At 45.7% G+C, this 26,293-nt stretch overlaps 1 protein-coding gene and 1 long non-coding RNA gene across 5 annotated transcripts in view; one reads left to right on the top strand and one right to left on the bottom strand.

Annotated features, from left to right (window-relative positions):
• Nucleotides 1-26,293, bottom strand: part of SLC36A4 (solute carrier family 36 member 4) — a 202,651-nt gene that overhangs the window by 122,415 nt on the left and 53,943 nt on the right. For all 4 annotated transcript variants that reach the window (XR_013224100.1, XM_077298538.1, XM_077298535.1 and 1 more), the window contains exons 9-10: nt 18,595-18,764; nt 14,666-14,835 (exon numbers count right to left, since the gene is read on the bottom strand). Coding sequence is in view for 3 of the 4 variants with exons in the window: in XM_077298538.1 (XP_077154653.1) it covers nt 14,666-14,835; nt 18,595-18,764 (340 nt within the window). In the remaining variant the exon portion in view is untranslated. The remainder of the gene's footprint in view (nt 1-14,665; nt 14,836-18,594; nt 18,765-26,293) is intronic.
• On the top strand, nt 1,302-18,571 carry LOC143817277 (uncharacterized). The gene is made up of 3 exons (XR_013224101.1): nt 1,302-1,567; nt 16,409-16,453; nt 18,405-18,571. It is a non-coding gene; the product is annotated as an uncharacterized LOC143817277 (long non-coding RNA).

The following is a 26,293-nucleotide window of genomic DNA, read 5'->3' as shown; positions in this document are numbered from 1 at the left end:
CTGCGATAATCTGATCAACTGTTCTAGATATAATAGTATATAGGGAAACTGGTAAGTCAACTCATGAATTGGGAAGCCTGAAATAAAGGCTAGCTTTTTCAAAATTTTAGATAAGAGTTATTGGATGAGAAGTCAGGGTACAGGGAGAAGAGTCCACTGGGCGGTTCTCACTGACTTCTCCTGCCCCCTGGCTTGATTAAAGGGTCTTTCTACACACAAATAGGTGGACTACTGCCATTTTAGCTGAGCCACTCAAACCAAAAGCAAGAGGGAGACCACTCAATAGACCCGTTTTACCATGCCCAGCTTGTTCTTTTAAGCTATGATTTCTTTGAAATGTCACAAAGCTTCCTAATAAAACTTTTGCAGTGAGGGAGCGCCCCCTTAAGTGCAGGCGTTTCTGTTTGTTCCACTGTCAAGTATCTTTCCCCGAACCACAATAACGTCTCGATAGCGAACCCATCATTTAAGTGTCAAAACACAGCGAAAGCCGGGAATGAATTGTAGTTATGACTGTGCTTGGACAACAATTCACCTTGAACGATCGGCATCGAGTTTTCTGCTTTGTGTAAGTTTCAAATAATAGAAAATACATAAAAACATCACGAAATAAACCACAAAAGGAAGAAATGACAAAACTGTATGTTACGTATGACGAGAACAAAGAGTGAGGGCGTTTGTTATGTAAATGTGTAGGAAGCTCCGATAGAAGAAATCTCACCATCTGCAATAGTGTGGATAACAACGCACGGCATAAAACGGCAAAAAATAGGATCTGACGGGGTGCAATAATTACCGTAGATTGTTCTACAAATCCAGATCTAATCTGTACACATATATAACTAAACTGTATAGAGGAAAGTATTGGGAAGTGAGTTTCAATCATTGCTTTCGGGTGGGGCGATTAGGGTTAGTGATTTCACAGCCCCAACGAAAACATAACTAAAAGGTTTGGCGAAGGAAGACATATTTGTGGACCAAAATATGCTGAGACTAAGTATCGCCCGGTCAAATACTGACCAATCCGGCAAAGGATCTTGGATAGTGATAAAAGCAATATCAGAACCATTTCGTTCCATTAAGCTGATTAGTGGTTTTGCCAATATTAAACCGGCCCCGCCGTTATTTTTGAACGTTCTTGTGGTTCACATCTAACCAAATTTGAAGCTGGTTCACCTCCAACCAAATTTGACGCCATGTTCAAAAGACGTCTTTCAATGGCGGCTCATGATCCCCAAAATTATGGGAATTACTCTTCCTGCATTGGAACAGCTTGTGCGGTAATTATGGAGGGACAGTTTAGGAGCATAGGTAGATACATTTGACCAGTTCTCGGTAATTAATATTTATATCCCATAGGTTGACCAAAGGTTTGGATCGTCAGACATTCGAGCATCTTCTAGGCTGCCCAAAGGGTCGAATGCCGTCCAGGTGGACGGAGCCTTGGTTCTCAAGTGGCAGACATTCGCTGGAATGGGATACGTGGCCTACGGTGGTCACAGCAACCGGAGGTGGTCGAAATCGCAAAAATGCTCAAGTTCCAATAATTTTAGTACTCCACAGAGAGGTAATGAGATAAGTGTTATTAGATTGGGCAAACTGTTTCCCCTGATGGAGACAGATTTGGAGCGTTCTAAAAGTTTTTCACTGAATTGATTAGTGGTCTGGTCTGGGGTCATCCCTAGACAGGTATAGAATGATACCAGAGATGCAACGGCTGCGGAACGAGCAAGGAGAACGATGAAACCACGGAGGAATTATGAGGGTTTTTATTACACCATTTCTCCCAATGATGGAATTTGTTTTTTTGCTGTTTTTTTAGTACGTTACAAAAAAAAAAAACCAACATAAATCTATGCTGATGAAAATTTTGGTTATGGATCTTAGAGGAAGAAGAATAAAAATTAGCATAAAAATGAAAATTGGATGTGTCCTTAAGGAGTTAAATGCTCAATTAAACTTCTAATTATGATTCTACACTAATAAGGATAATGGCATTTATAATACTGAAGACAGGATGAAATCAGTCAGTCCTATGTAAAGTCCTAAATAAAGCGAAGTAAGTGTCATTTGGCGCCCTCTAGTGTTCTATTAACTAAAGGATATAAAACTTGCACATTTTTGTCTGTAACCAATGGAGCAAAAATGAAGTGAAACGGAAACATACAATTCTGCAATTTTCTATTTTTAAAAGATCTTTTCATACTGTCAGTGAATGGAAACAATCCTGCACTGATACACTGTAACAAACTGTCAGATCAGGAGAGATAGCTGCTGCGAATGTATTTACATCCCAGGTACCTGCGTGCATAGAGGATTCATTATACAGTGATACGGCGAAACATGACATTTCTGATGAAACACCACATGCCATCAGAGCTGTGGCAGAAAGGAAAAATGTGAGGCCAGGACGCCTCTCTGGGAGTACTGTGCTGTCAGAACTTGCTCTAGTAACCAGCAGAATAGTGAGTGCAGCTCTGGGGTATAATACAGGATGTAACTCAGGATCATTAATGTAATGTATGTACACAGTGACTGCACCAGCAGAATAGTGAGTGCAGCTCTGGAGTATAATACAGGATGTAACTCAGGATCAGTAATGTAATGTATGTACACAGTGACTGCACCAGCAGAATAGTGAGTGCAGCTCTGGGGTATAATACAGGATGTAACTCAGGATCAGTAATAAAATGTACGTACGCAGTGACTGCACCAGCAGAATAGTGAGTGCAGCTCTGGAGTATAATACAGGATGTAACTCAGGATCAGTAATGTAATGTATGTACACAGTGACTGCACCAGCAGAATAGTGAGTGCAGCTCTGGAGTATAATACAGGATATAACTCAGGATCAGTACAGAATCAGTAATGTAATGTATGTACACAGGGACTGCACCAGCAGAATAGTGAGTGCAGCTCTGGAGGATAATACAGGATGTAACTCAGGATCAGTACAGGATTAGTAATGTAATGTCTGTACACAGTGACTCCAGCAGAAAAGTGAGTGCAGCTCTGGGGTATAATACAGGATGTAACTCCGAATCAGTAATGTAATGTATGTACACAGTGACTGCACCAGCAGAATAGTGGGTGCAGCTCTGCTCAGCTGCTGCTCATTGTCCTAATTGTGGGTGCGGTCGCTGCTGAACCTGCTGTGTGCTCCTGAGCTCCTGGGAACCACCACCTCTCCGCCCGGGGACCTGCTCTCTCTCTTACCCAGGGAGGGAGTGGGTTTCCTGGGATGAATGAGGGGGCCAAGTCCCAGGCTTCTGCTTCCCGGACCAGGCTGGCGGGGGGCAGAAGGAACCAGCAACCAGCCTGCACATCAGAAGATTCGGGGGTGAGACGCTCCACCAGGAGTCGCAGCAATGTGGCTCCTACTCCCCCCAGGTCTGCAGAGACCCAGAGAAGCCGCAAGGCTTCCATGGAGGAGAAGCCTGCTAGCGTGCAGGATGGCGGTCCTTCCGGAGGAAAGCTGAGTGCTCACGGAGGTGAGGCCGACCTCACTGAGGAGGGTTGGGCGCTGCAGAGACCCCGGGAGTCTGTGTCCACCTATGCCTCCCGGGTCATGAGCCACCTTCGTGAGTACGAAGATGCGAGTAAGACACTGAGAAGGCTGCGGGAGGAGCTGCGCTGCACAAGCGCAAAAGCTGCAGGCGCCTCCAGACCCAGGGAGACACAATTCCAGGCGGAGGTAAAGATCCTGAAGCTTGAAATTAATGACCTGGAGGTAAGAAAATCATTTATTCGTGAAAAAAGTGGACCATTTAAAGAAAAGCTTATAAATGAAGACCGATTTAGAGAAATGGCTGATAACAGAGAGCAAAGGCAGATGGGGCTGCAGCCTGGGAGCCAGGTGGATGATGATGATGATGAGGAGAAGGAGGATGACCAGCAGAAAGCCCCACCTGGCAGCCTGCTTAGTCACTCACAGGCCACGTGCAGCGAGCTCCCTGCTGGACAGGCGACAATGACATCTCGTCGCAGTTCTGCTGGCTCTGGGGAGGACAGTGACAACATCGGCCAGGGAGGGGCGCTAATGGCAGAGATCAAGCTCCTGGAGTCCCCAGTGTGCCTTCAGAACTTCCATCTTGGTGATGATTTACCAGAGGAGGCACCTGGGGGCCAGAAAAAAAAGGCAAAGAAAACCACCAAGCCAAAGCTGCAGGAAGCGGTAAGCTATGTGTATGCCCCCCTCCCTGTACCCCCTGAGTCGGCTGCAGGGTCAGCTCGCTGTATAAGCCCCGTTGCCCAGCCCAGCCCGGGTTCTGCTGTGGATCCGGTGCAAAGGCACGGGGAGATTACAAAGCACGGTAGTGAGGCGCAGAGCTCTGTCTCTGCTTGTAGTAGCAGGGACGTAGCAGCAGGTGCATCAGCCGAGAGGCTGGACAGTGAGGGCGGCCCGGCGGCTGGCGAAAAATCAGGCCACGACACTGTGGTGCGCTCCCCAGTGGGAGGGGGGAGCAGCCCGGTGTCAGGGGCAGCTCCGGTAGCCTCGGTGCCCCTGAATGCTGTTGCCGCTGATCACTTAGTTGAGAAGCGACGGCAGTGTGAGGGGGTTACCAGGGCTGGGCGTTCTGGTCCTCCCACTAAAGTCCTGTTCTGTGTTGGCGCCGCTGGTCATCAAGATCCTGATGCTAAGGATCAGCGGTGCCTCACAGCAGCTAAAGATCAACGGCGCCTGGTAGCAACCATGAAGCAGTGGAAAATATCAACTGATGATGCGGAGGGCACACATAAAACCAGGGGTGAGGTCACCTCCAGTTCTGTGGAGGAGACTCAGCCCCTTGTGCCTGATGATGCGGAGGCCAAAATGTCACCCCCTGTTGTCACTGGTCCAGCAGGAGTGAATGTGGTGGTGGGTATGGATGAGGAAAAGTCTTTGTCTAGTGGTGTGATTGCTGGTTTGGTGGAGGGTGAGGAGGTTATGGAGGTGGGTAATGGTGATGCAGTTGGTGTGGATGTGGTCACTGGTCCGGTTGCCCCCCCGGTGGTGGCAGCACCTGTCAGGAGTTTTGCCGCTGTCACCTCCGGGGGAAATAGGGCATCCTCCTCGTCTCTGGGGACGGCATGTTGCAACGGCGTCTCCTGGAGGCTCTAAAGAAGGGAGAGAGATCACTAATGGTAGAGGGTCGAGAGGTTGATCTATCCTTCTGGATAGAGAGGCATGGCCTCGGGGCCTTCCGAGAGCAAAGAGGGGGGGATACAGTGTGGTCCCTCCCAACAGCTGGGCCAGGTAGTGTGCGTAGGAATGTGGTCCGTCTTCGGTGGAGGGGCAGTGATGCGTGTCCTCCAAGGTCTAAAGTTGTGGAGCTCCTGCTGAGGATGGGCTTCAAGGCGATTGACATCTATGCCTTGATACATCCCTATTCCACACCTGAGTTTGATGTCAGCTTTGTTCGGCCGGAGGGGCTTGAGCTCTTCTGGTCGAACTATGAGTTGGCAAAAAATGAGCCTGGCTGGCGAGACTTTACCGTTCAGGTGGTGTCTCGCCAAAACCAAGTCAAGAAAGTGACCGTGATGACTTGTAACGAGTCGCTTTCTTGTTACGACATCATGACGTGGCTTGGCCAGTATGGAGAGGTGGTAGAAATGCCAAAGAAAAACCGTGACGAGTTTGGTATCTGGTCAGGGGCCTGGACGTTTATGGTAAAACTTAAGCGTTCAGGGGGTACGGTTGCCCACATACCATCATCTGCCTTCCTGGGTAGGGATCGTATCCTGGTCTTCTACCAGGGGCAACCGAAGCTCTGTCACAGGTGCGGCGACCCCACACACTTCAGCGCAAACTGCACTGTGCAGAAGTGTGCATTGTGTGGGGATATTGGCCATCTTGCTGCATCTTGTGTGGAGATTAGGTGCCACCTGTGTGGTGAGTTAGGTCACCCATTCAGCCGTTGTCCTCGCTCTTTCGCTAACGCAGTCGTGACCCCGGTGGGAGAAAGCCGTGAGGCTGATTCTGCTGGGGAAGGGACTAGCAGGGGTGAGGGAGCTGAGGGGCCAAGGAAGAAAAGCAATAAAAAGACGCCTGCCCAGCTAAGGCGTCTAGACAAGCGCAGACAGGATAGGGAGCTGGGCGAGCCTCGGGCTACTGGGGCGGCTCCTGTCCTGGACGCCAGTCTTGCTGCTGAGGCCCCGAGGGATGATGAGTTGGATGAGGAGGTCAGGAGGATCCACAGGGAGGAAAGTGCCACTGCCTCAGAGTCCTCCCATTATGAAAGTATGGATGAGGATAATAGGCAGTGGCTAGAGAACAAGCGTAAGCTCGGCACCAAAAAGAAGAGAAAGAAGGGAGATAAAAAATCTTCTCCCGCTCTGACCAAGGTACCTAAGGAAGGAAAAACCGACTCCCCTCTGGTTGGTCTTTCTAACCGGTTCCAAGCCCTTGAAAACATCTCTTCCTCTGAGGAGGAAGCTGAGGGTGAGGTTCTGGCTTCGGCGGGGCTCACAGGGGACGCCGAGTCTCCTTCTTCGGGGAATGTAAGATCCTTGGAGGGAGGGACTGGCCCAGAGTCCGGAGACGAGGACGAAAAAAATAAAAAACGCGTGGAAATGGATACCTCCATGTCATTAAAGAGGGGGAAGGATTCCTCCTCTGAGGCAGAGGATAAGGGGAGTGGGAAAAAGAAAGCCATCTAACTCAATCACCAATGATGGCGGAACCCACTCCGTTGACGCTGGCGTCCATTAATGTCGCCAGCATAAAGTCAAATACAGCTAGATTTGCGGCCTTTGATTTTCTCAGCCGGGTTGAAGCTGACATTTTCTTTTTGCAAGAGACCAGGCTGCCAAACATGGCAGATGTGTTTAAAGCTAAGAGGGAGTGGAGACTCGGGCCCTCCTATTGGTCTCTTGCGGCCGAGCCGTATAGCGGAGTGGCGGTCCTTTTTACCGCACCGGTGGAATGCCGATGGGTTATTGAGTTAGAAATGGGGAGGTGCCTGATCTTAGATGTCCTCATGAAGGGACAAGAGCTCCGGCTCATCAACATCTATGGTCCCCAATCTAAGTGGGACCGGAAGTGTCTCTTTATGAGGATCAAGCCCTACCTTTTTACAAGTCGGCAGGTTGTCTTTGGAGGGGACTTCAATGCTGTCATGAGGCCCCGAGATAGAGGAGGTTCCAGAGACAAGCTGACTTATGATAGCGTCGCCCTTAATAGTATAGCTAGTGAGGCTCGCCTGGTGGATGTCCACATTCGGCACACCCCAGGCCACGAGGGGTTCACCTATCATAGAGGTAACTGTAGGTCCAGAATAGATAGGTTTTATTTAAAGGAGGAAGCTGTCTCTTCAGCAGTGTCTGTTGTTGAGGTGGAGTTCTCCGACCACTGTTTAATTTTGTTTTCTCTGAATGTTACAGAGACACTCCGGATGGGAAGAGGCTTTTGGAGGCTCAATTCCTCTCTCTTGGAAGAAGCGGAGATAAGACAGTCCTTTGAGGATTTTCTTCAGAGCCAGGTACCCTTACTGGATCTTTGTAGTAGTAAGTCAGAGTGGTGGGAGATGTTCAAGGAAAGGGTGGCGAGATTCTTCCGCCAGCTCTCGAGCCTCAGGAATCTGAGCAGGTACCGCCTGTATCAGGGTCTGAGGAGGAAACTCGAACATCTTGTCTCAACTGGAGGTAGCCGCGAGGAGATCTCCAGAGTGAAATCTTTGCTTATGAGGTGTCAGTACGATAGACACGCATCTTTGGTTTTTGAGAGGGATTACGGGAAGTACCGCTCGCCCGACCCTTACAGAAACTGCAAGATGTCAGTGAATAGTAAAGTAGTTACAGGACTGGTCGACACTACGGGGTCCCTGAGGCGATCAAGATCAGGGATCCTGGAGGTTGTCAGATCCTTCTACTCGCACCTCTTGGGGAAGAGGGATCTTGATTGGGATGAGATGTCGGCTTTCCTGGCTGAAGCCGTCCCCGAACCAGGGGTAGACCCCTCTCTTGACAGTTTGACAGAAATGATCAGGGAAGAGGAAGTTCAGTTGGCGATTGAAGGGCTTGCCCAAAAAAAATCGCCTGGTCCAGATGGCTTAACATCTGAATTCTATAAGACCTTTAAGGACGTTTTGGTTCCCCTCTTGACTGAGGTATTCAATGAGTGTCTTTCCTCGGGCACTCTGCCGAAGTCAATGAGGAGGTCTGCTCTGATCATCTTGTCAAAGGGTAAGGACCCATCTCGCATTGAGAATTGGCGTCCCATAGCGCTTCTCAATGCAGACAGGAAGGTTCTGGCAAAGGTGCTGTTTAATCGGCTGGTGAAATTTGCACCCCGACTCCTTTCGGAGGCCCAGCATTGCTCTGTTCCAGGCCGCAGCACATTTAGTGCTGTGCTCTGTGTCCGGGAGGCAGTGGAGCAGGGTAGGGCTGGTCACTGGAAGGGGTACATGCTGTCACTGGACCAGGCAAAAGCGTTTGATCGGGTTAATCACGAGTACCTCTGGTCCGTCCTTCTGAGATATGGCCTGCCGGGGGGGTTTGTTGATTGGCTTAAGACCTTGTACAGTGGGGCAGAGAGTTTCCCGCTTGTGAATGGTTGGATTGGCAGCTCTTTTGAGGTTGGGTCCGGTGTTCGCCAGGGTTGTCCCTTGAGCCCGCTGCTGTACGTGTTTGCGATTGACCCTCTTGTTAGGAGGGTGGAGCGTGGACCGTTGGCCGGGATCGGGATGGACCAGGCAGCCCCGGAGGCCACTCTGAGGGTGGTGGCATATGCCGATGATGTCACCGTGTTTGTTTCCTCTCACGAGGAGGCAGGGTGGCTGATGTCAGAGGTAGATCGCTACTCGGAGGCATCCGGGTCCAAGATCAACCGGGATAAGTGTGAGAGTCTCTGGCTGGGAGGAGGAGATCCTGGTTTTGATCTCCCGGACACCCTTCCAGGACCCAAAATCTCTGCAAAAATCCTTGGTATCGATTTTGGCCAGGGGGATTACCCCAAACAAAATTGGGACAGCAGGCTAGAGATCGCCACTCAGAAGGTGAACCAATGGAAGGGTTGGTCTTTGACCCTAAGGGAAAGGGTAAACCTGATCAAAACTTACCTGCTCCCTTTACTGATTTATCTGGGCAGTGTGTGCATCTTGCCGGAATCTCTCTGGACTCGGGTCTACAGTTTGTTCTTCCAACTGTTATGGGGGAATAGACTGAACCTGGTCAAGAGGGAGGTTACTTACCGTACGAGGAGACTAGGAGGGTTGGGTATGGTCAACCCTGTGGTATTCCTTGTGGATACCTTCATTAAGATCAATATTGCAAACCTCTGGAAAGAGAGGGCTCCTCCGTGGGTATTCTCCTGTAGGGGATGGTTTCAGCCTTTCTTCCAGGAATGGGAGACAGGAGGGCAAGTGAAGGATCTTCGCACACCGCATGGACATCTTCCGGCTTACGCTACCTTGGTTCTGAAGGTAATTCGTCGGTGGGGTCTGGGAATGTGGGAGAACAGGACTCTGCCAAGGAAACTCCTTGACAATAGGGTTCTGTTGACCCATTTCCAGAGGCCTCTGGCGCTCAGGGACTGCCCAAGTCGGGATCTTGGGGTGGGTTTACATCTTTTGAATTCTATCCGGATCCCCTCGAAGTTTTGGGACTTGGCTTGGCGCTGCTTCCATGGGAAACTGTGTGTGAGGGACAATCTGAAGTGTAGGAGCTCTGAGGACAGGAATTGTCCTCGGGAGCATTGTGGTACCTTGCTGGAAAGCATGGACCATTTCCTGCTTCATTGTCCCTTCAACACAGAGGTGTACAACAGGGTGGGCGCCTTCATTGGCTGGTCTCGGCTGGCCGGTCTCTCCTATGCGGAATGGGCCTATGGAGCATTCGGAGACCTTGGTGGTCGGGACCGTTGCACCTTATTTCTAGTTAGCGCAGTGGTTAGGTATCACACGTGGAACGCACGGTGCTTAGTATCGAAAAATCCTCCCCGTGGATGATGTGTTTAGGACCATACTCGGTGACCTGGTGAAGGTGCGCTCTCTGGAGTATGGGAGACTGGGCGCACGGAGGGCCGCTCTCCTCTGGAGGGGCTTTTCTTTTAGTGTGCCCTAGTCTGGTCATCTCCTTTGCTGGTGGTGGGCTGCTGCTGACACTGTAGATTTTTGTTTTGTTTGATCATTATACAGTGATGTAGGGCTGCAGGCGCCGAACTTGGGCTTCGTGAGTTGTGATTACTGTGGTGTGTGCTGCTGTATATATTGTATATATTGTATATGGGGATATAGATTTGGGTGTAGGCGTTAGGTTGGGTGGTGGGAAAGGGGGGGAGGTGGGTTTATCTTGTGGGACTATGGGACACTGGGTTGTTTGGGGGAAAACTGGCACTGCCTGATCTGGCCTATGGACGTTGGACATGGACTGAGGCATGAGACGCAGGACCAGCTCTCAGGTCAGTGCGGGGGGTTGGGAATGGAGGATAGCTTGGTATCGTATATATTTGTTTATGTATAAGTTTATGTATATAGTTTTTGTTTGCCATTGTTTATTTTATTTGTTATTATTATTTTGTTTGGTGACCGGACCAGAAGGTCAAAATAGTTATTCTGTATATACTGTATAATATGTGTGAGAGGAGAGAATGAGCGGCTGGACCAGTGTTCAGTATACTGATTATTTTTTTCTGGCTGATATTTCCGTTTTGTTTCTGTTATTATTATTGTTATGTTTTTCATTTTTATAATAAAAGATCTACAGGATGTAACTCAGGAACAGAAATGTAATGTATGTACACAGTGACTGCACCAGTAGAATAGTGAGTGCAGCTCTGGGGTATAATAGAGGACATAATTCAGGATAATTGTCTGTTTTACATACAGTATAACCTTTCATGAACTGAACAGCAATGATCAAACATTTGAATATAATAAGTACAATTTGTAAATTTATACTATAAATTGATATTGTAAAGCAGGGGTGGGGATCTTTTTCTGCCAAGTACCATTTGGATATTTATACCGTCCTTTGGAGGCCGTGCAAACTGCTAGAGTTAGCTGCCGGCCCAAGCACTTCGGTCCCCGGGAACATGCCATGGGGCCAGATAACTGGTCATCGAGGGTCATAAACGAGACTGAGTTTTCCCACCTACAGCCATAATAGTCTTATTATATACTTACCTGTTCCGTCCAGATGTGTCCGGATCCCAGAATTCCAAGCGGCGGAAGTTCACCGACCGCTATATTGGGACACCCAAGTGATGGATGTCTCAATATGGAAACTGCTGGTGGTACCAGCCTCTTGCGCGGTACCACAAACACTGTATGCACCACACACACTGTATCCGCTGTACGCACCACAGACACACACACTGTATACGCTGTATGCACCACACACACACTGTATATGCCGTACGCACCACACACACACACTGTATACGCCATACGCAGCCTCTTGCGCGGTACCACACACACTGTATGCACCACACACACTGTATACGCCGTACGCACCATACACACTGTATCCGCCGTACGCACCACACACACACACTGTATACACCGTACGCACCACACACACTGTATACGCTGTATGCACCACACACACACACACTGTATATGCCGTACGCACCACACACACACACACTGTATACGCCATACGCAGCCTCTTGCGCGGTACCACCAGCGGAACACTGTCGCGAACACGCCGCCGCCGGGTTCAGACGAATGATTCACTGACCGATGCCATCTTTGTACAGGAGGAGCGCAATTTTAATGTGACCGCCGCTATCTGTCTGCAGAAAGATGGCGACGGTCTGATTTACTGATCCTGCGCGAATTCCGCACAGGCGCAGTAAATCATTCGGCTGATCCCGGTGGCAGATGCGCCACGTGTCTACAGGCAGAGGAAGCCGGTCACATTACAGGGGTTTTCTCATGAACGAAAGTTCATTTCAAAAATTGTCTGTGTCTCACCGTGTACGGAGCATAGCACATCTCCTGGGCAGGGGAGGAAGCAAAAGACAATACTGACATTACAGCAGGGGATCACAGTGGATTCATTTTGTGAGGTAAAATATTTCACTGACTGTTTTTAAACAATATTTTACCTCATAAAATGTATCCTCTGCGATCCCCTGCTGTAATGTCAGTATTGTCTTTGAGGGGAGAACACAGCACAGGAAGGAGAGAGACAGCAGACAAGAGGGATAGCACATGGGGTAGACAGGTCAAAGAAGAGAGCACAGATGGGAGAAGTCAGCACCTGGGGAAAGAGAGAGTGGATAGGTTGGTGAGCACATGGGGGGGAGAGAGTCTCAACGCTGCAAAGCCTGCCCCCATCGTGACATTACCGCCCTCCCGATGCGATAGCATCCGGCCTCCATCAAGTTGCAGAATAAAACATATCTGGGAAGAACATCTGCATTCTAGGAGCGGAGCGTCAGCCCTTTACGGCACCTGTCTGGCACGGAGATTCATTTCACCTTTCCAATTTATTCAGATGATAAGAATTGTACAATGTTAAACACCACTACTAAAATTGGTATCAGTAATCAGCCCGAGTCCCGCGCCTGGGGCTGTTATTTTTCTGCAACGGAGAGAAGGGATATCCGTGTTTTGAATTGACTTCACACAATATATTTTGTTAAGCCTCCTATCAGATGAAGGAGACAGAATGGGGTCATTTCACAAGACTGATTTCAGAAGTAGTAAAAAAAAATAAAAGTGGATTTCCCTTTCATGTATCTTTGCGGCAAACAATTGAATCCATACTTCGCACAGTTTAAAAGCTTCACAGGAATAAAATAAAAAATAAAAAAGCCCCGACTCTGAATGGTGGGATATAGTGAGCCGGTTCTATAATTCATGCCGGAACACAATAGGATGAAAATTGTCAAAAGCGAGAACGTCACATGTTAATGGACATGTTTAGAGAGAAAATGTAAAAAAAAATATTGTGTGTGTGTGGGGGGGGGGGGGGGGGGGGAGGAGGGGTAGATTAAAGAGGGGGGGTAGATTAGAAAAAAAAGGTCCAACGGTAAATAGAAAAAAAAAAAAAAGTAGCATAACATGTCAGTGACAGCAGAAATCATAAAACATTTCCTTTCATCTACTTATAATCTTCACAACCTACATAATAGATAGATAGATTCTAGCGATGTGTCACTTAGTTTACTGGGTGACACAACCAAGAGTTTTCAGATTAAGCAGAGCTCTGGAAGCTGCCCCCTCCCACACCACAGCTTTCTGTGTACACTGTCTATTGTCAGTAAGCTGCTAATCAGTGCTGTGGTCCAGGCAGTGATAATCTCCTGGTGATTAAACATTCATTGTATTGAAACAAAACAGCAGACAGCCTGAAAAATGACACATCCTTGAAATCTTTGTCTCAGCCCCAAGCTCATGCTGTCCTTACATTAAATAGCAAAATCCTGCTGAAAGAGTCCCTTAAAATGATTAAGGCTTTGTAGCTGAAACGCGTAGGCTTGTTCTTGTGTATGGAGCCCCCGACTTAGTTTTTAATTTTTTTTTTTTTTAAATATGATGTTTTATTCCATCACTCGTGTCAATGCTAGAGGATTTCCTTTTTTCCTTGCTGATTGCTACTCCTGGAGCTAGGAAACTCCATGCCAAGCTTACACCATGAAGATCACTACAGCTCTTTTGGGGAGCTGACTCCCTTTTCCCCCCACGTTGGACATTTACTCCTTTTGGTATGGGGAGGTACGCTAGATGAAGCCAAGGGATTCGTAGAATATATTAACAATAGTGATTAGCGGGGAGCTCGAGTGCTAACCGAGTGTCTTCGGCGTGCTCAAAAAATATATTAGAGTGCCGGCGGCTGATCGACAGCCGCAACGCGTGGAGGTATTCCCTGTTTGTCAGCATGTGTTGCGGCTGGCGAATTCCAGTCTTTATATAACCAATAGGATTTTTTTAATCCATAATTTCATAAACTGCAAAACAGCCAATGTTATTTATCGCATCTACTGTAATACATGCAAAACTCAATACGTAGGCTGCACCGCTCCCCCATTAAATGTTCATATAAGACGGCACCTATCTGATGCGATAAACCCTTCAGCAATGTCGGCAGCAGCTCTTTCCCATCACTTGGCCAGAGAACATAATGGTGATCGGACAGGCTTTAGGTTTTCGGTCTATAGACTGCTACGTGGAGGAGACCATAAACGCAAGTCGCTGAACAGGGAGTCCTATTGGATATCTATGTTGGGATCCCGCTCTCCCTAATTTAAGACAAGACCTCACCTTACAATACTGATTAGGTTTCCTCTTGATCACTGTTTGTCATTACGTCATCGTTATTACAGGTACGTTCTAACCCTAATAACACCTTGGTTAATCATATTGTCTATGGTAACGGCCATAAATCACTCTTATACATAAAAAAGACTGATTACCAGCCAGGAGGTTAGACCATGAGCAGGACCCATGTCGAAACGCGTAGGTCCTGCCATTAGGACCCGATGTGAGCAGCTGCAAGTGCTTCATCTTTTAACTGAACTAGGTTTTACATACAAGACTGGAAGCCTTTCTTTGGCTGGATCGTATCCTTCACACAGATAATGAAGATGCATCGTACCCCCTGAACCCTGCCATTGTGGATGTACAATACGCTATGTATGATGTCCTGATAGGGCATATGGACAAGGAACAACCTCTTTAAATGTAGGCCTTTCCCCAAACTGTAGGATGTCATCATTAAAGGACTTGATTGTACTCACAGGTTGCACAGACCAGTAACGACCTCACGGTGAGCTCACAGGGCAGTTTCCAATTCTTGGACACCCTCGAGGTAACCAGCGGCAGGATAATCTCAGCGGGAACATAATACTGAATTGCATAGGTCACAAAAATCCCAAAGCAGTAAAGCACCTTTACCAGCTGATAGAGCCTGGAAGAGAGGATGAGGACAGTCAGAATTACACAGAGTGGCTCCTACCATATCCTGCTGAATTGTCAGCCTGTAGAATTTAGGCCTCTGTAAATTATTATTATTTATTATTATTATTATAGCGCCATTTATTGCATGACGCTTTACATGTGAGGAGGGGTATACATAATAAAAAACAACAACAATAATCTTAAACGAGAGAGGACCCTGCCCATGAGGGCTCAATCTACAAGGGATGGGTGAGGATATAGTAGGCGAAGGTAGCTGGTCTTGCAGCGGTTTGGTGGATCGGTGGTTACTGCAGGTTGTAGGCTTGTCGGAAGAGGTAGGTCTTCAGGTTCTTTTAGAAGTTTCCACGGTAGGTGAGAGTCTGATGTGTTGTGGTAGAGAGTTTCAGAGTATGGGGGGTTGTGCGGGAGAAATCTTGTATGCGATTGTGGGAAGAGGAGATAACAGGAGTGTACAGAAGGAGCAAAAGAAAAAAGGAATGTAGTCAGCTTACCGGTCTTAGACGAAATCCCCAGACCTGCCAACGCCCAGCACGGTTAGGGGTGAGCGCCCACAGCAAATGAAGACAAACAGAGAAATGATCCAGCTGGAAGTGGAGGCAGTTCAGACTTTGTGAGACTTTATTAGACAACTAAAGCGACTAAGAAGTCTTACTCATGATCATGAGTAAGACTTCTTAGTTGAAACGCGTTGATCCTCCTCACTGGTGTGCCAGGTGTTTGCTATGTAAACATTTTTCTTTTTGAAGAACTATTTATCGCTTTAGTTGTCTAATAAAGTCTCACAAAGTCTGAACTGCCTCCACTTCCAGCTGGATCATTTCTCTGTTTGTACAGAAGGAGATCTTGTGAGGAGCGGAGGTTGCGTGCAGGTAAGTACCGGGAGACGAGGTCACAGATGTATGGAGGACACAGGTTGTGGATGGCTTTGTATGCCATGGTTAGGGTTTGAACTGGAGTCTTTGGGTAATGGGAAGCCAGAGAAAGGGATTGGAGTTTAGAATAGATTGGAGGGGTCCGAGAGTGTTAGAGGGGAGGCCACAGAGCAGGAGGTTGCAGTAGTCAAGGCGGGAGATGATGAGGGCATGAATTAGGGTTTTTGAAAATTCTTGGTTTAGGAATGTACGGATCCAGGAAATATTTTTGAGTTGAAGTCGGCAGGAAGTGGAAAGGGCTTAGATAAATCACATTAGGCCAGCTGCCCATGGCAGGGAATTATACATCCCATAGCTGTCTAGCTCTTAAACAGTACAAGTCACCAGATCAAAAGTGGCTAGTTTTTACTCTTATTTTATTCCCGCTTTTCCCCTGAGAATTCCTTTCCTTTTTATGCCCACAGGCTCCTCTGGGGCGTTGTCTTCAGGCTGGCTACTTAGCATAATTACCCTATGAGCCACGCCCCCATAGCAAAATTTGCACTAAATAAAAAGGCCTATAACAGCCAAAACTGGACACCTTTAACTTGGTAACAGGTTCTCTTTAAATTGGATAGCTTTAGCTCTTTAAACACTATGTCTGATATTTGCAGCTAATTTTTTTGTACCAATTCATCAAACTTTTTCCAGAATGAAAACTATCCTACAGCCTCGACAGATCTGTGCAACCCTATGGTAAGAGACGACAAGCCATGTGTTCCTAACTTTATGCTTATGTTTATTTAGCACGTTGCCAAGAAGGGGGCCGAGGGAAGAAAAGTATGACTATAGGATCTGTCCACACTGGGTATTTCTGTTGTATTGTACCACAGAGACACATAGGTCGGCAAAGGAGCTGTATACGCAAATAACTGCAAATTTGCAAATCGAGACCATTTTCAAAAGATTAGATGATTTATTATTAATCATTTGCTTCTATTAACAATAAAAGACCCACGGGCGACATATCCCCTTGTGAATGGAATGGCAGTGGGCCTGTGCGATTTGCACATGATTTACGTCTTGATCATGCATGATAACTACCACTTAATCCAGCCATAGACCACCACCTCCGGGAATTATACATACCATAGGTGTTTCAGTCACTTTGTCATACCCCCTTAGATGCCACGGTCAAAACTGAACCTTGCACCAAAGGGGTTACATGACCGGCATCACAGTCATCTCCAATCTTGGCTGTTACAGTAGAGTGACGGATGGAAGGTACAGCCGATACCAAATATATGGCCATTGCCATAGCTCCTTTTTAAGCCCATCTACTCCTTTCTTCGACTCCTCCAAGCCTCCACCTTTGCCTCCCCGAGACGTCACTTTCCAGATTTGCTGGATTGGTAGTGTTTTCGGCAGCTCTCTTTTCCAGGAGACTTTCGACGTTCAGGAGAGCCGACAGTATGACTGTACTTCGTGGTGGAGTAAAGAGTTAAGGAACGTCGTGATAAGAAGCAATGGCTGTAACCCATTGCATTATTTATACATATTAATCCAAATGCAGCCTACTTCTCGTCACCGGCGGCATTTCAGGGGAACATAACGAACAGTCTGTGGCTCCCTGGAGAGGCGAAAATGCCTTTTTAAATAGTTTTTGATGAAAGAATGATTCATAGAACGCTTTCCTAATTTTATGGATTTTAAAACCCACATGTAGTTCTAATCTTTTACGCCAGCGTTCACTTTTTTGTTTAATCCTGGAATAAAAGAAGCAGCTGCATTATTACTGAAGTGCGAGCTACTTCTTACTTTATTCTGGAGTTAGAATCTGCCCAGTTACAATCCACTGAAATAAGCAGATTAGTCACATTCGGACCGTCTGTCGGAGAAATTATCGGGTCATCGGAATTCTGGATTCACCCAGATCCTGATAATCCAGCTAAAAACTATCTCTGCACCGTGTCAGATGTGATTCCAGGAGCTTTCATCACCGCCCGGTCCACATCCATAGACCGTAACATGGTGTCGGCCCCTCTGCAGATACAACGGCTCACGCTCTTGGGAGAAGGATTTCCGTGAGATTTTGGAGGAGTCTGTGGGAATTTTTGCCACTACATCCAGAAGAGGATTTGTGAGGTCAGGCCCTGATGTTGGGGAGGCAGGGATCACAATGGGACTGTAATATTATACATTGGGGCCTGAAGTTATACACGGGGGGGCAATGGGGCTGGACGGTACACACCAGGGGACAACGGCGGCCGGACGGTATACACCGGAGGACAACGGTATACACCAGGGGCCGGACGGTATACACAGTTATACACCCAACATACAGACATTCCTGACCTCCCTTCTTTATGTAGAACATGTCAATAAGCAGCAGCCCTGGAAACATTTTACTGAGCAGTGTAGATGTGAATCTAACTCTGGGGTGCAAAACACTTACGGGGGAGCAGCAACACAATCTGTCTGTGTCTCTCTTACTCTACTTCTCCCTCTCCCCTCTCTGTATATTTAAGAGACAGGAATAATCGAATATATCAGTGAGATGACAGACCCTCTTGTCTTGTACAAGACAGATTTTAGCAGTTTTTCAGAAGGAATGAAGAGTTTTGCAAGAAATGAGGAGGGGAGGTGTCTCCTAAGTGGAGAAAGAAGCAGATTTCTCACAAAGTTGTTTTACATTTTCTTGTTTTAGTTTATTTCTGTTTTTACAATAAGGACCATTTGAGTCTAGGAAAACCCCATTTAAGGTTCTAACCCTTCCAAATAACGAGCCGAAAACCCGAGGACATTATCTAAGCAACGGAGACTGCTCCTCCTTGAACATTCTTTACTAGAAAACTTCCAGGAGGATTCCTTAGAGATCAGATGCAGAGAAGACTCACCAGGAATCCTGAGGAAGGTTTAGCGTAATGCTGCCTTTGATTTTATCTCCAAAACAGAGGTATCCCACTGTGGCCAACGAGATGTACAAAACTGTCACTATCGCCATGCCAATGTTCAAGGCGCGGGTGAATTCTCGCTTTTCTTTCATTTGATTTTCCAATGGGAGAACCTGCAATAGAAAACATCAAGAAAGAAAGAACTTGTCATGTCTGGAGTCACGTCTCATGTCAATGACAGTCTGTGCGAGCGTTACTTATCGATTTATTATTTATATACTGCTAATGTATACAGCATACACCTGGGTCAGACTGGCCCAACACACATTAAAAGGTTATTCCTATTTACATATATAGATATCTTACAGAGGTTGCAAAAACAAACATTTTTGCAATTTGCAGCTTTTTAAAACTCGCAATCGTTCTTGAGATATTAACACTTTTGGTTTTGTTTACAGCTTGTTTACAGCCTGTTTATAGCTTGTCACCTAAGAGACCGACCACCGTTATTGTGTAACTTGTAAGCACTTGCGCTGAAGCTGGCAGGGATTGGAAAGTAACGGCGTCCACCAACTATTGTGGTCAACTTATAAGCGCCATAGAAAAGAGCTTGCTGCAAGAACTACACGTTTTGCTGTCTAGCGGCGGTGGTCGGTCCCCAAGACAACGAACTGTAAACAAAAAGAAAAGTGTTAATATCTCAAGAACAGTTGAAAATTTTATTAAGCAGTAAATTGCAAAATTGTTTGTATTTACAAGCTCTATCCGAAAATACCCATTTATGAGGATGGGAATAATCGTTTAAAAGAGAACACTCAGGTTAGAACAGTCTCTGAATCAAGTATGGGCACCAAAAACAAGCAGAATAAAACCCCATTTGGAATTAATTGGAGGCAATCACTAGTCTATTAATCAGATGAGTCACAAATAGCCTATTAGATGATATAGTTTGATATGTTCTGTGACTATAATGAAAACTACGAAGAAAGAAAAACAAAAAGTAAAACGGTGTTACAAATAGTAAAACACCGGCTAAAACTGTCAATTAAAAAAATGCCCATTGGTGTATAGAAAAATCAACTTTAGTAACTAGTGCCAGGCAGCTGCCGCAAGGGAAAAGAGAAAGTTGTAGGATGTATTAAAGGAGGCCTAGATGCCGATGACAAGATCACCATGGTTTTCCCTCTAAACAAGTTACTAGTCACGCTAAACTCAGAAAATGGAGTCCAGTGTGTAAGGAAGACACAGTTATTCAAGAGGAATAGAAAAAGGAAATATTCAAATCAGGTTTTTATGTAAAATGTATTTGTTTTGTTTTCATTTCTTGATTTTTTTTTTTTTAATTTGCAATTTTCACAATGGCAACCAGACTGAATATTAGGCTCCTACTTCAGGTTTCTCACATAAATAACAGCAACAACAGATCAACTCAGACCCTACTGGTTTCTATAGAAGTGTTATCTGGGCATGCTGTACAGTTGTGCTCAAAAGTTTGCATACCCCGGCAGAATTTTTTCTTTCTTGGCCTTTTTTCAGAGAATATGAATGATAGCACCAAAACTTTTTCTCCTCTCATGGTTAGTGGTTGGGTGAAGCCATTTATTGTCAAACTACTGTGTTTTCTCTTTTTAAATCATAATGACCACCCAAAACATCCAAATGACCCTGATCAAAAGTATACATATCCCATTTATTATTACCGTGTATTGCCCCCTCTAACATCAATGACAGCTTGAAGTCTTTTGTGGTAGTTGTGGATGAGGTTCTTTATTTTCTCAGATGGTAAAGCTGCCCACTCTTCTTGGCAAAAAGCCTCCAGTTCCTTTAAATTCCTGGGCTGTCTAGCATGAACCACGAGCTTGTTATTTCCCCAGAGTGGCTCAATGATATTGAGGTCAGGAGACTGAGATGGCCATTCCAGAACCTTCACTTTGTTCTGCTGTAGCGAATGACAGGTCGACTTGGCCTTGTGTTTTGGATTGTTGTCATATTGGAACGTCCAAGTGCGTCCCATGAGCAGCTTCCGGGCTGATGATTGGAAATTTCCATCCAGTATTTGATGATAACATGCTGCATTCATCTTTTCTTCAACTTTAACCAAGTTTCCTGTGCCTTTGTAGCTCACACAACCCCACAACATCAGTGATTCACCTCTGTGCTTTACAGTAGGAATGGTGTTCCTTTCATCATAGGCCTTGTTGACCTCTCTCCAAATGTAACATTTATCGTTGTGGCCAAAAAGTTCAATTTTGGTCTCATCACTCCAAATTACCTTGTTCCAGAAGTTTTGAGGCTTGTCTCTGTGACGTTTTGCGTTTGTTTTTGTTGGTCTGCCTGACCGTGGTTTTGTTTTTACAGAGCCCCTGATTTTCCATTTGTTAATCACAGTTTGAACGCTGTTGACTGGCATTATCAATTCCTTGGATATCTTTTTGTATCCCTTTCCTATTTTATACAGTTCAACTACTTTTCCTGTAGATCCATTGACAATTATTTTGCTTTCCCCATGACTCACAATCCAGAAGCGTCAGTGGCTGGATGAAAGATGCAAGAGTCTGTCTGGATCCCAGAAACTCACTCAGCTTTTATGCACACACACTGATTATAAGCAAAAAGGTCACAGGTGAGGATGTTACCTTTAGTAGTCAGTCAAACCCATTTGTGTCAACTTCTGTGCATGTTATCAGGCCAAAATCACCAGGGTATGTAAACTTTTGAGCACAACTGTAACCTGATCAAAAATCATCAAGAAGGAGAGGAGAAGGCGAGTTGCGACATGGTTTGTGAATGGTGGATCCTGTGTTATCCACTTTATTCAGAGGTGTTATCAGTCATTGTACAGGAGGAGGTGAGCTGTGATATCACCTATTGTAGTGGTGGATCCTGTGTAATCTGTTGTATATGTTATCTGTCATTGTCATCCTGCTTGAGATGATACAAAGACTGGTGTAAAGTCATCTTAACAGGGCAGGAAAGAGGAGTCCAAGGCCTTCTGGCCAGTTTAAAAGGGTCATGATCAGCAGGATTACAATCTTCTTCCCCACAAGCTAACCATATCCGCATGTAGCTCTTTCAAAGACAAGTCCAGCAATATCTTTACAAGGCTGATCTGTTCCTCGGTTACTGAGCATCAGCGTTTGAATTAATATTCAAATGAGGCTGAAGAGCTATGGTAGATCTGAAGCCACTGTCACTCCAGCTCTACTAGCAACTCCTTTACCTGACGTCACACTGGATAGAGGCTGTCAGTTAAGCACGAGCTGCTTAAAGCGGTTGTCTAGCAGTAGGCTACAAGTCTGCAGTCAGTCTATGTGACTGCAGACTTGTCAGTCCTCACATTACACACACTGCGTGATGTAAGGATTCTCTGGTGCCCATACTTTCAGCCACATTCCGACTAGACTTGTTCTACCTTACTCAATTCTCTTGCGGGCCACGGAAGTCTAGTCAGCATGTGACCACGTGTGTGCAAATTGCATACTTGCAGTCCCATTGGTTCCAGTTCAGAGAAACTGCACAGATCGCAGGGTGCACTAAGGCAGGTTTCACAAGTCTGCAGTCACAATTTGACTGCAGACTTGTAGCCTAAGGCCAGACAACCCCTTTAAGATCTGCTCATCTGGACCATGTGAGAAATAACAGTCCTTTTTAAAAGGAATAAATTAGTGATCACTGTATATTTAATTCATATATTTTCGGCACGGCCAGGCAAATGTTTCATAAGAATGGAGGAATATCAGCTACTTTACCACTTCTCTAAAAACTGAGCAGATGAATAAAACGTTCGCTGTGTTCTGCAGACAGCACCGGGGGACAGGAGGGCGCGCTGCGAAACTATCAGACGATATCAATACTTATGGCCGAAGGTGCCATTTAGCACATTGGAAGACTCCCTCAATTAAGATCCCTCCATAGAAAGGCTGAATGTGCCTCATCCCCGGAGGCCGATCATCTATCAGATGACACGGTGCTGTACTAGAAGGAGGCTAAAGAGGACTGAGCGGCCATGGCTTGGGGTCCACAGGAAGAAGAGAACCGATTTACACATGATAAATGTAGTGTCGTACTACTCAGCAATACGCACCAGCTGCAAATAATTCTCTTTCTTTCTTGTTAATCTAGCAAACATTCTATAATCTGGCACCTGCACATTTTCTCGATTATAGAAATTTGTCTGTAATTTTTATCTTCAACTGTGAGAGACAGAATCTAAAAATAAAAATAAAAAAACAGAAAATCACATTGTACGATTTTTACATAATTAATTTGCATTTTATTGCACAAAATAAGTATTTGATAGAATAGAAAAGCAGAACTACAGAGGTCAGACGTTTCCTGTGGTCCTTGACCCCAGTTTGAACACACTGCAGCAGGGATTTTGGCAGAAAAACACCCTCAAAGTATGATGTTTCCCCCACCATGCTTCACGGTTGGGACTGTGTTCTTGGGATTGTACTCCTAGATCTTCCTCCTCCAAACACTGCGAGTGGAGTTGATACCAAAAAGTTCTATTTTGGTCTCATCTAACCACATGACCTCCTCTGGATCATCCAAATTGTCATCGGCGACGTCAAATGGGCCTGAACTGTACTGGTGTTAGTAGGGGAACCTTGCATGCCCTGTAGAAGTTTAATCCATGATGGCATAGTGAGTTTCTACCGGTAATGTTTGAGATTGTGGTCCCAGCTCTCTTCAGGTCATTGACCAGGTTCTCCCGTGTAGTTCTGGGCTGATTCCTGACCTTTCTCAGAATCATCCTTACCCCATGAGGCGAGATCTTGCATGGAGCCCCAGACCGAGGAAGATTGACAGTCATCTTGTGTTTCTTCCATTTTCTAATAATTTTGCCAACAGTTGTTGCCTTCTCACCGAGCTACTTACCTATTGTCCTGTAGCCCATCCCAGCCTTGTCCCTGGTGTCCTTAAACAGCTCTTTGGTCTGGGCCATGGTGGAGAGGTTGGAGTGTGTGTGTGGACAGGTGTCTTTTATACAGGTAATGAGTTCAAACAAGTGCTATTAATACAGGTAATTAGAGCAAAGTAGGAGGCTTATTAAAGAAAAATCTGTGAGAGCCAGAATTATTGCTGATTGGTAGGTGATCAAATACTTATTTCATTAAATAAAATGCAATTTAATTATTTAAAAATCATACAAGAGGCGAGTTCGCCTCAGTGAAATTCTCGCGGTGAACTCGTCTCTGCACCGTGAGACTTTCTCACAGTGTTAGTGAGGATCCCACCGAGGTCACCACAGTTCAGCCCGGCTGGGAATGCAGCCTCTGTGACCGGAGGTAACCTCGATGAGGTCACCACTGCTCACTGATGCTGCACTCGCAGCAGATCATTCACCAGTGGTTCGCAGCCTGGACGGTCGCATCTTGGCACCATTCAGGTTGAAAAAGGTTTATCCCCCAGACACAGATCATGGCGTGGGACACAACGTCGGATAAGTGATGAACATTGTTGTTTTATTATTTTTGTTTTATTACAGGAGACAAGGGCTTTGGGGGAATTAGGCGCTAGGCGAGTATAACTGTGTTACTACGTATTTTATTTAAAAATAAGAAAAAAGTGTTTTGCTTTATTTCTAATAAAAGTATATATGTATATATTTGCGCTGAAGGTATCATTAATTCCTCATAGAGCTCCAATAAAGAAAAAGGTTATACCAAATTACATAGAAAGTTACACAGGAGAGTACTCCATCATTCCTCGTTACCTTCCTCAGAATAGGTCTTGCAGTCCTCATAAAACGCTGCGGTCCATCCACAGATCCTTATGGGTAACCAAAATCCAAATGTCCACAGTAATGTCTCCCCTTAGTATACGCGAAAACAATTGTCCACAATGATTCCGAGACTAGGGAGAAGGGGTGTTAACCTGTCCCGGCCGGTGACAGGCACCCCTTTGCCCTATAAATAGTTACCGGCTCCTCCACAGTTGCACACGCTTCCAAGTACAGATTGCCGGCGAGGTGCAGTGAAGCTGCAGGACCTCGCGTGTCGTCACAAACACGTGATACCTCACGTGATCGGCTCTCAAAGCTTTACGGAGCGCACCTTGGACCAAAATTCATCCGACGCGTTTCGGAGTCATCAGACTCCTTCCTCAGGGATGGTCCGGTGCGTAACAGGAGGTGCTTATATACTATTCCCAGTGGAAGCGCTGTGCTTACTGATTAAAGGCAAAAAGCTCAATTTCGCTATTAAGGCCATTTGGTATTAGCGTATTCATTTCAAATATCCATCTACTTTCCTCTCTTGACATTTGATGGATGAAATTTCCTTTCTGCCAGTTCTTCTTTACTATTTTGATCACAGTGACAACAATATTTTTTATTGACCCCCCATGGTATCTCTCAAAGTGCTGTGATAGAGGGTGACCTACAAATTTCTTGTTAATATTCTGTAAGTGTTCACCGATGCGCACACTCATAGATCGTATGGTGCGCCCTATATACCATTTCCCACATGGACATTTAATGCCATAGATTATTCCTTGAGTGGAACAAGTCATGAAGTCCTTAATCGCTATTATTTCTCCTTCTTTTCTCCTACTTTATATGCAGCGCCCTTAATCACTGTTTAAAAACTTATTTCTAATAAAAGACTTCATTCTGGCTGTGTGTTTATTTACCATTCAACTATAGGATTAGTAATGGATAGGTGTCTTATAGACTCCTCTCCATTACTAAGCTGTGGGCTTGATGTCACCTGACAATAACAAAGGCGCTTTCACACATGAGAGACCAGGAGCAGTTTGCAAAAGAAGAGTGGTCCAAAATTCCAGTAGAGAGGTGCAAGAAGCTTGTTGATAGTTACAGGAAGTGATTGAGCTCAGTTATTTATTCCAAAGAGTGTATCTGAAGAGGAAAAACCTCATAACCAAACATCAGCATAGGTTTACTAGGGACCGTTCCTGTCAGACTAATCTGATCAGTTTCAATGAAGAGGTAAGTTTCGGACTAGACCAAGGGAACGCAGTGGATGTAGTGTATATGGACTTTTCAAAAGCTTTTGATACGGTGCCACACAAAAGGTTGATAGATAAAATGAGAATAATGGGGATAGGGGAAAATATGTGTAAGTGGGTTGAGAGCTGGCTCAGGGATAGGAAACAAAGGGTGGTTATTAATGGATCACACTCGGACTGGGTCGCGGTTAGCAGTGGGGTACCACAGGGGTCAGTATTGGGCCCTCTTCTTTTTAACATATTTATTAATGACCTTGTAGGGGGCATTCAGAGTAGAATTTCAATATTTGCAGATGACACTAAACTCTGCAGGGTAATCAATACAGAGGAGGACAATTTTATATTACAGGATGATTTATGTAAACTAGAAGCTTGGGCTGATAAATGGCAAATGAGCTTTAATGGGGATAAATGTAAGGTCATGCACTTGGGTAGAAGTAATACGATGTATAACTATGTGCTTAATTCTAAAACTCTGGGCGAAACAGTCAATGAAAAAGACCTGGGAGTATGGGTGGATGACAAACTCATGTTCAGTGGCCAGTGTCAGGCAGCTGCTACAACGGCAAATAAAATAATGGGATGCATTAAAAGAGGCATAGATGCTCATGAGGAGAACATAATTTTACCTCTATACAAGTCACTAGTGCGACCACACTTAGAATACTGTGCACAGTTCTGGTCTCCGGTGTATAAGAAAGACATAGCTGAACTAGAGCGGGTGCAGAGA

The sequence above is a fragment of the Ranitomeya variabilis genome, chromosome 3 (assembly GCF_051348905.1).
Source record: "Ranitomeya variabilis isolate aRanVar5 chromosome 3, aRanVar5.hap1, whole genome shotgun sequence".
Classification (NCBI taxonomy): Eukaryota; Metazoa; Chordata; class Amphibia; order Anura; family Dendrobatidae; genus Ranitomeya; species Ranitomeya variabilis.
The sequence above is the reverse complement of the archived record's forward strand: the minus strand, read 5'-3'. Positions and strand labels throughout refer to the sequence as shown.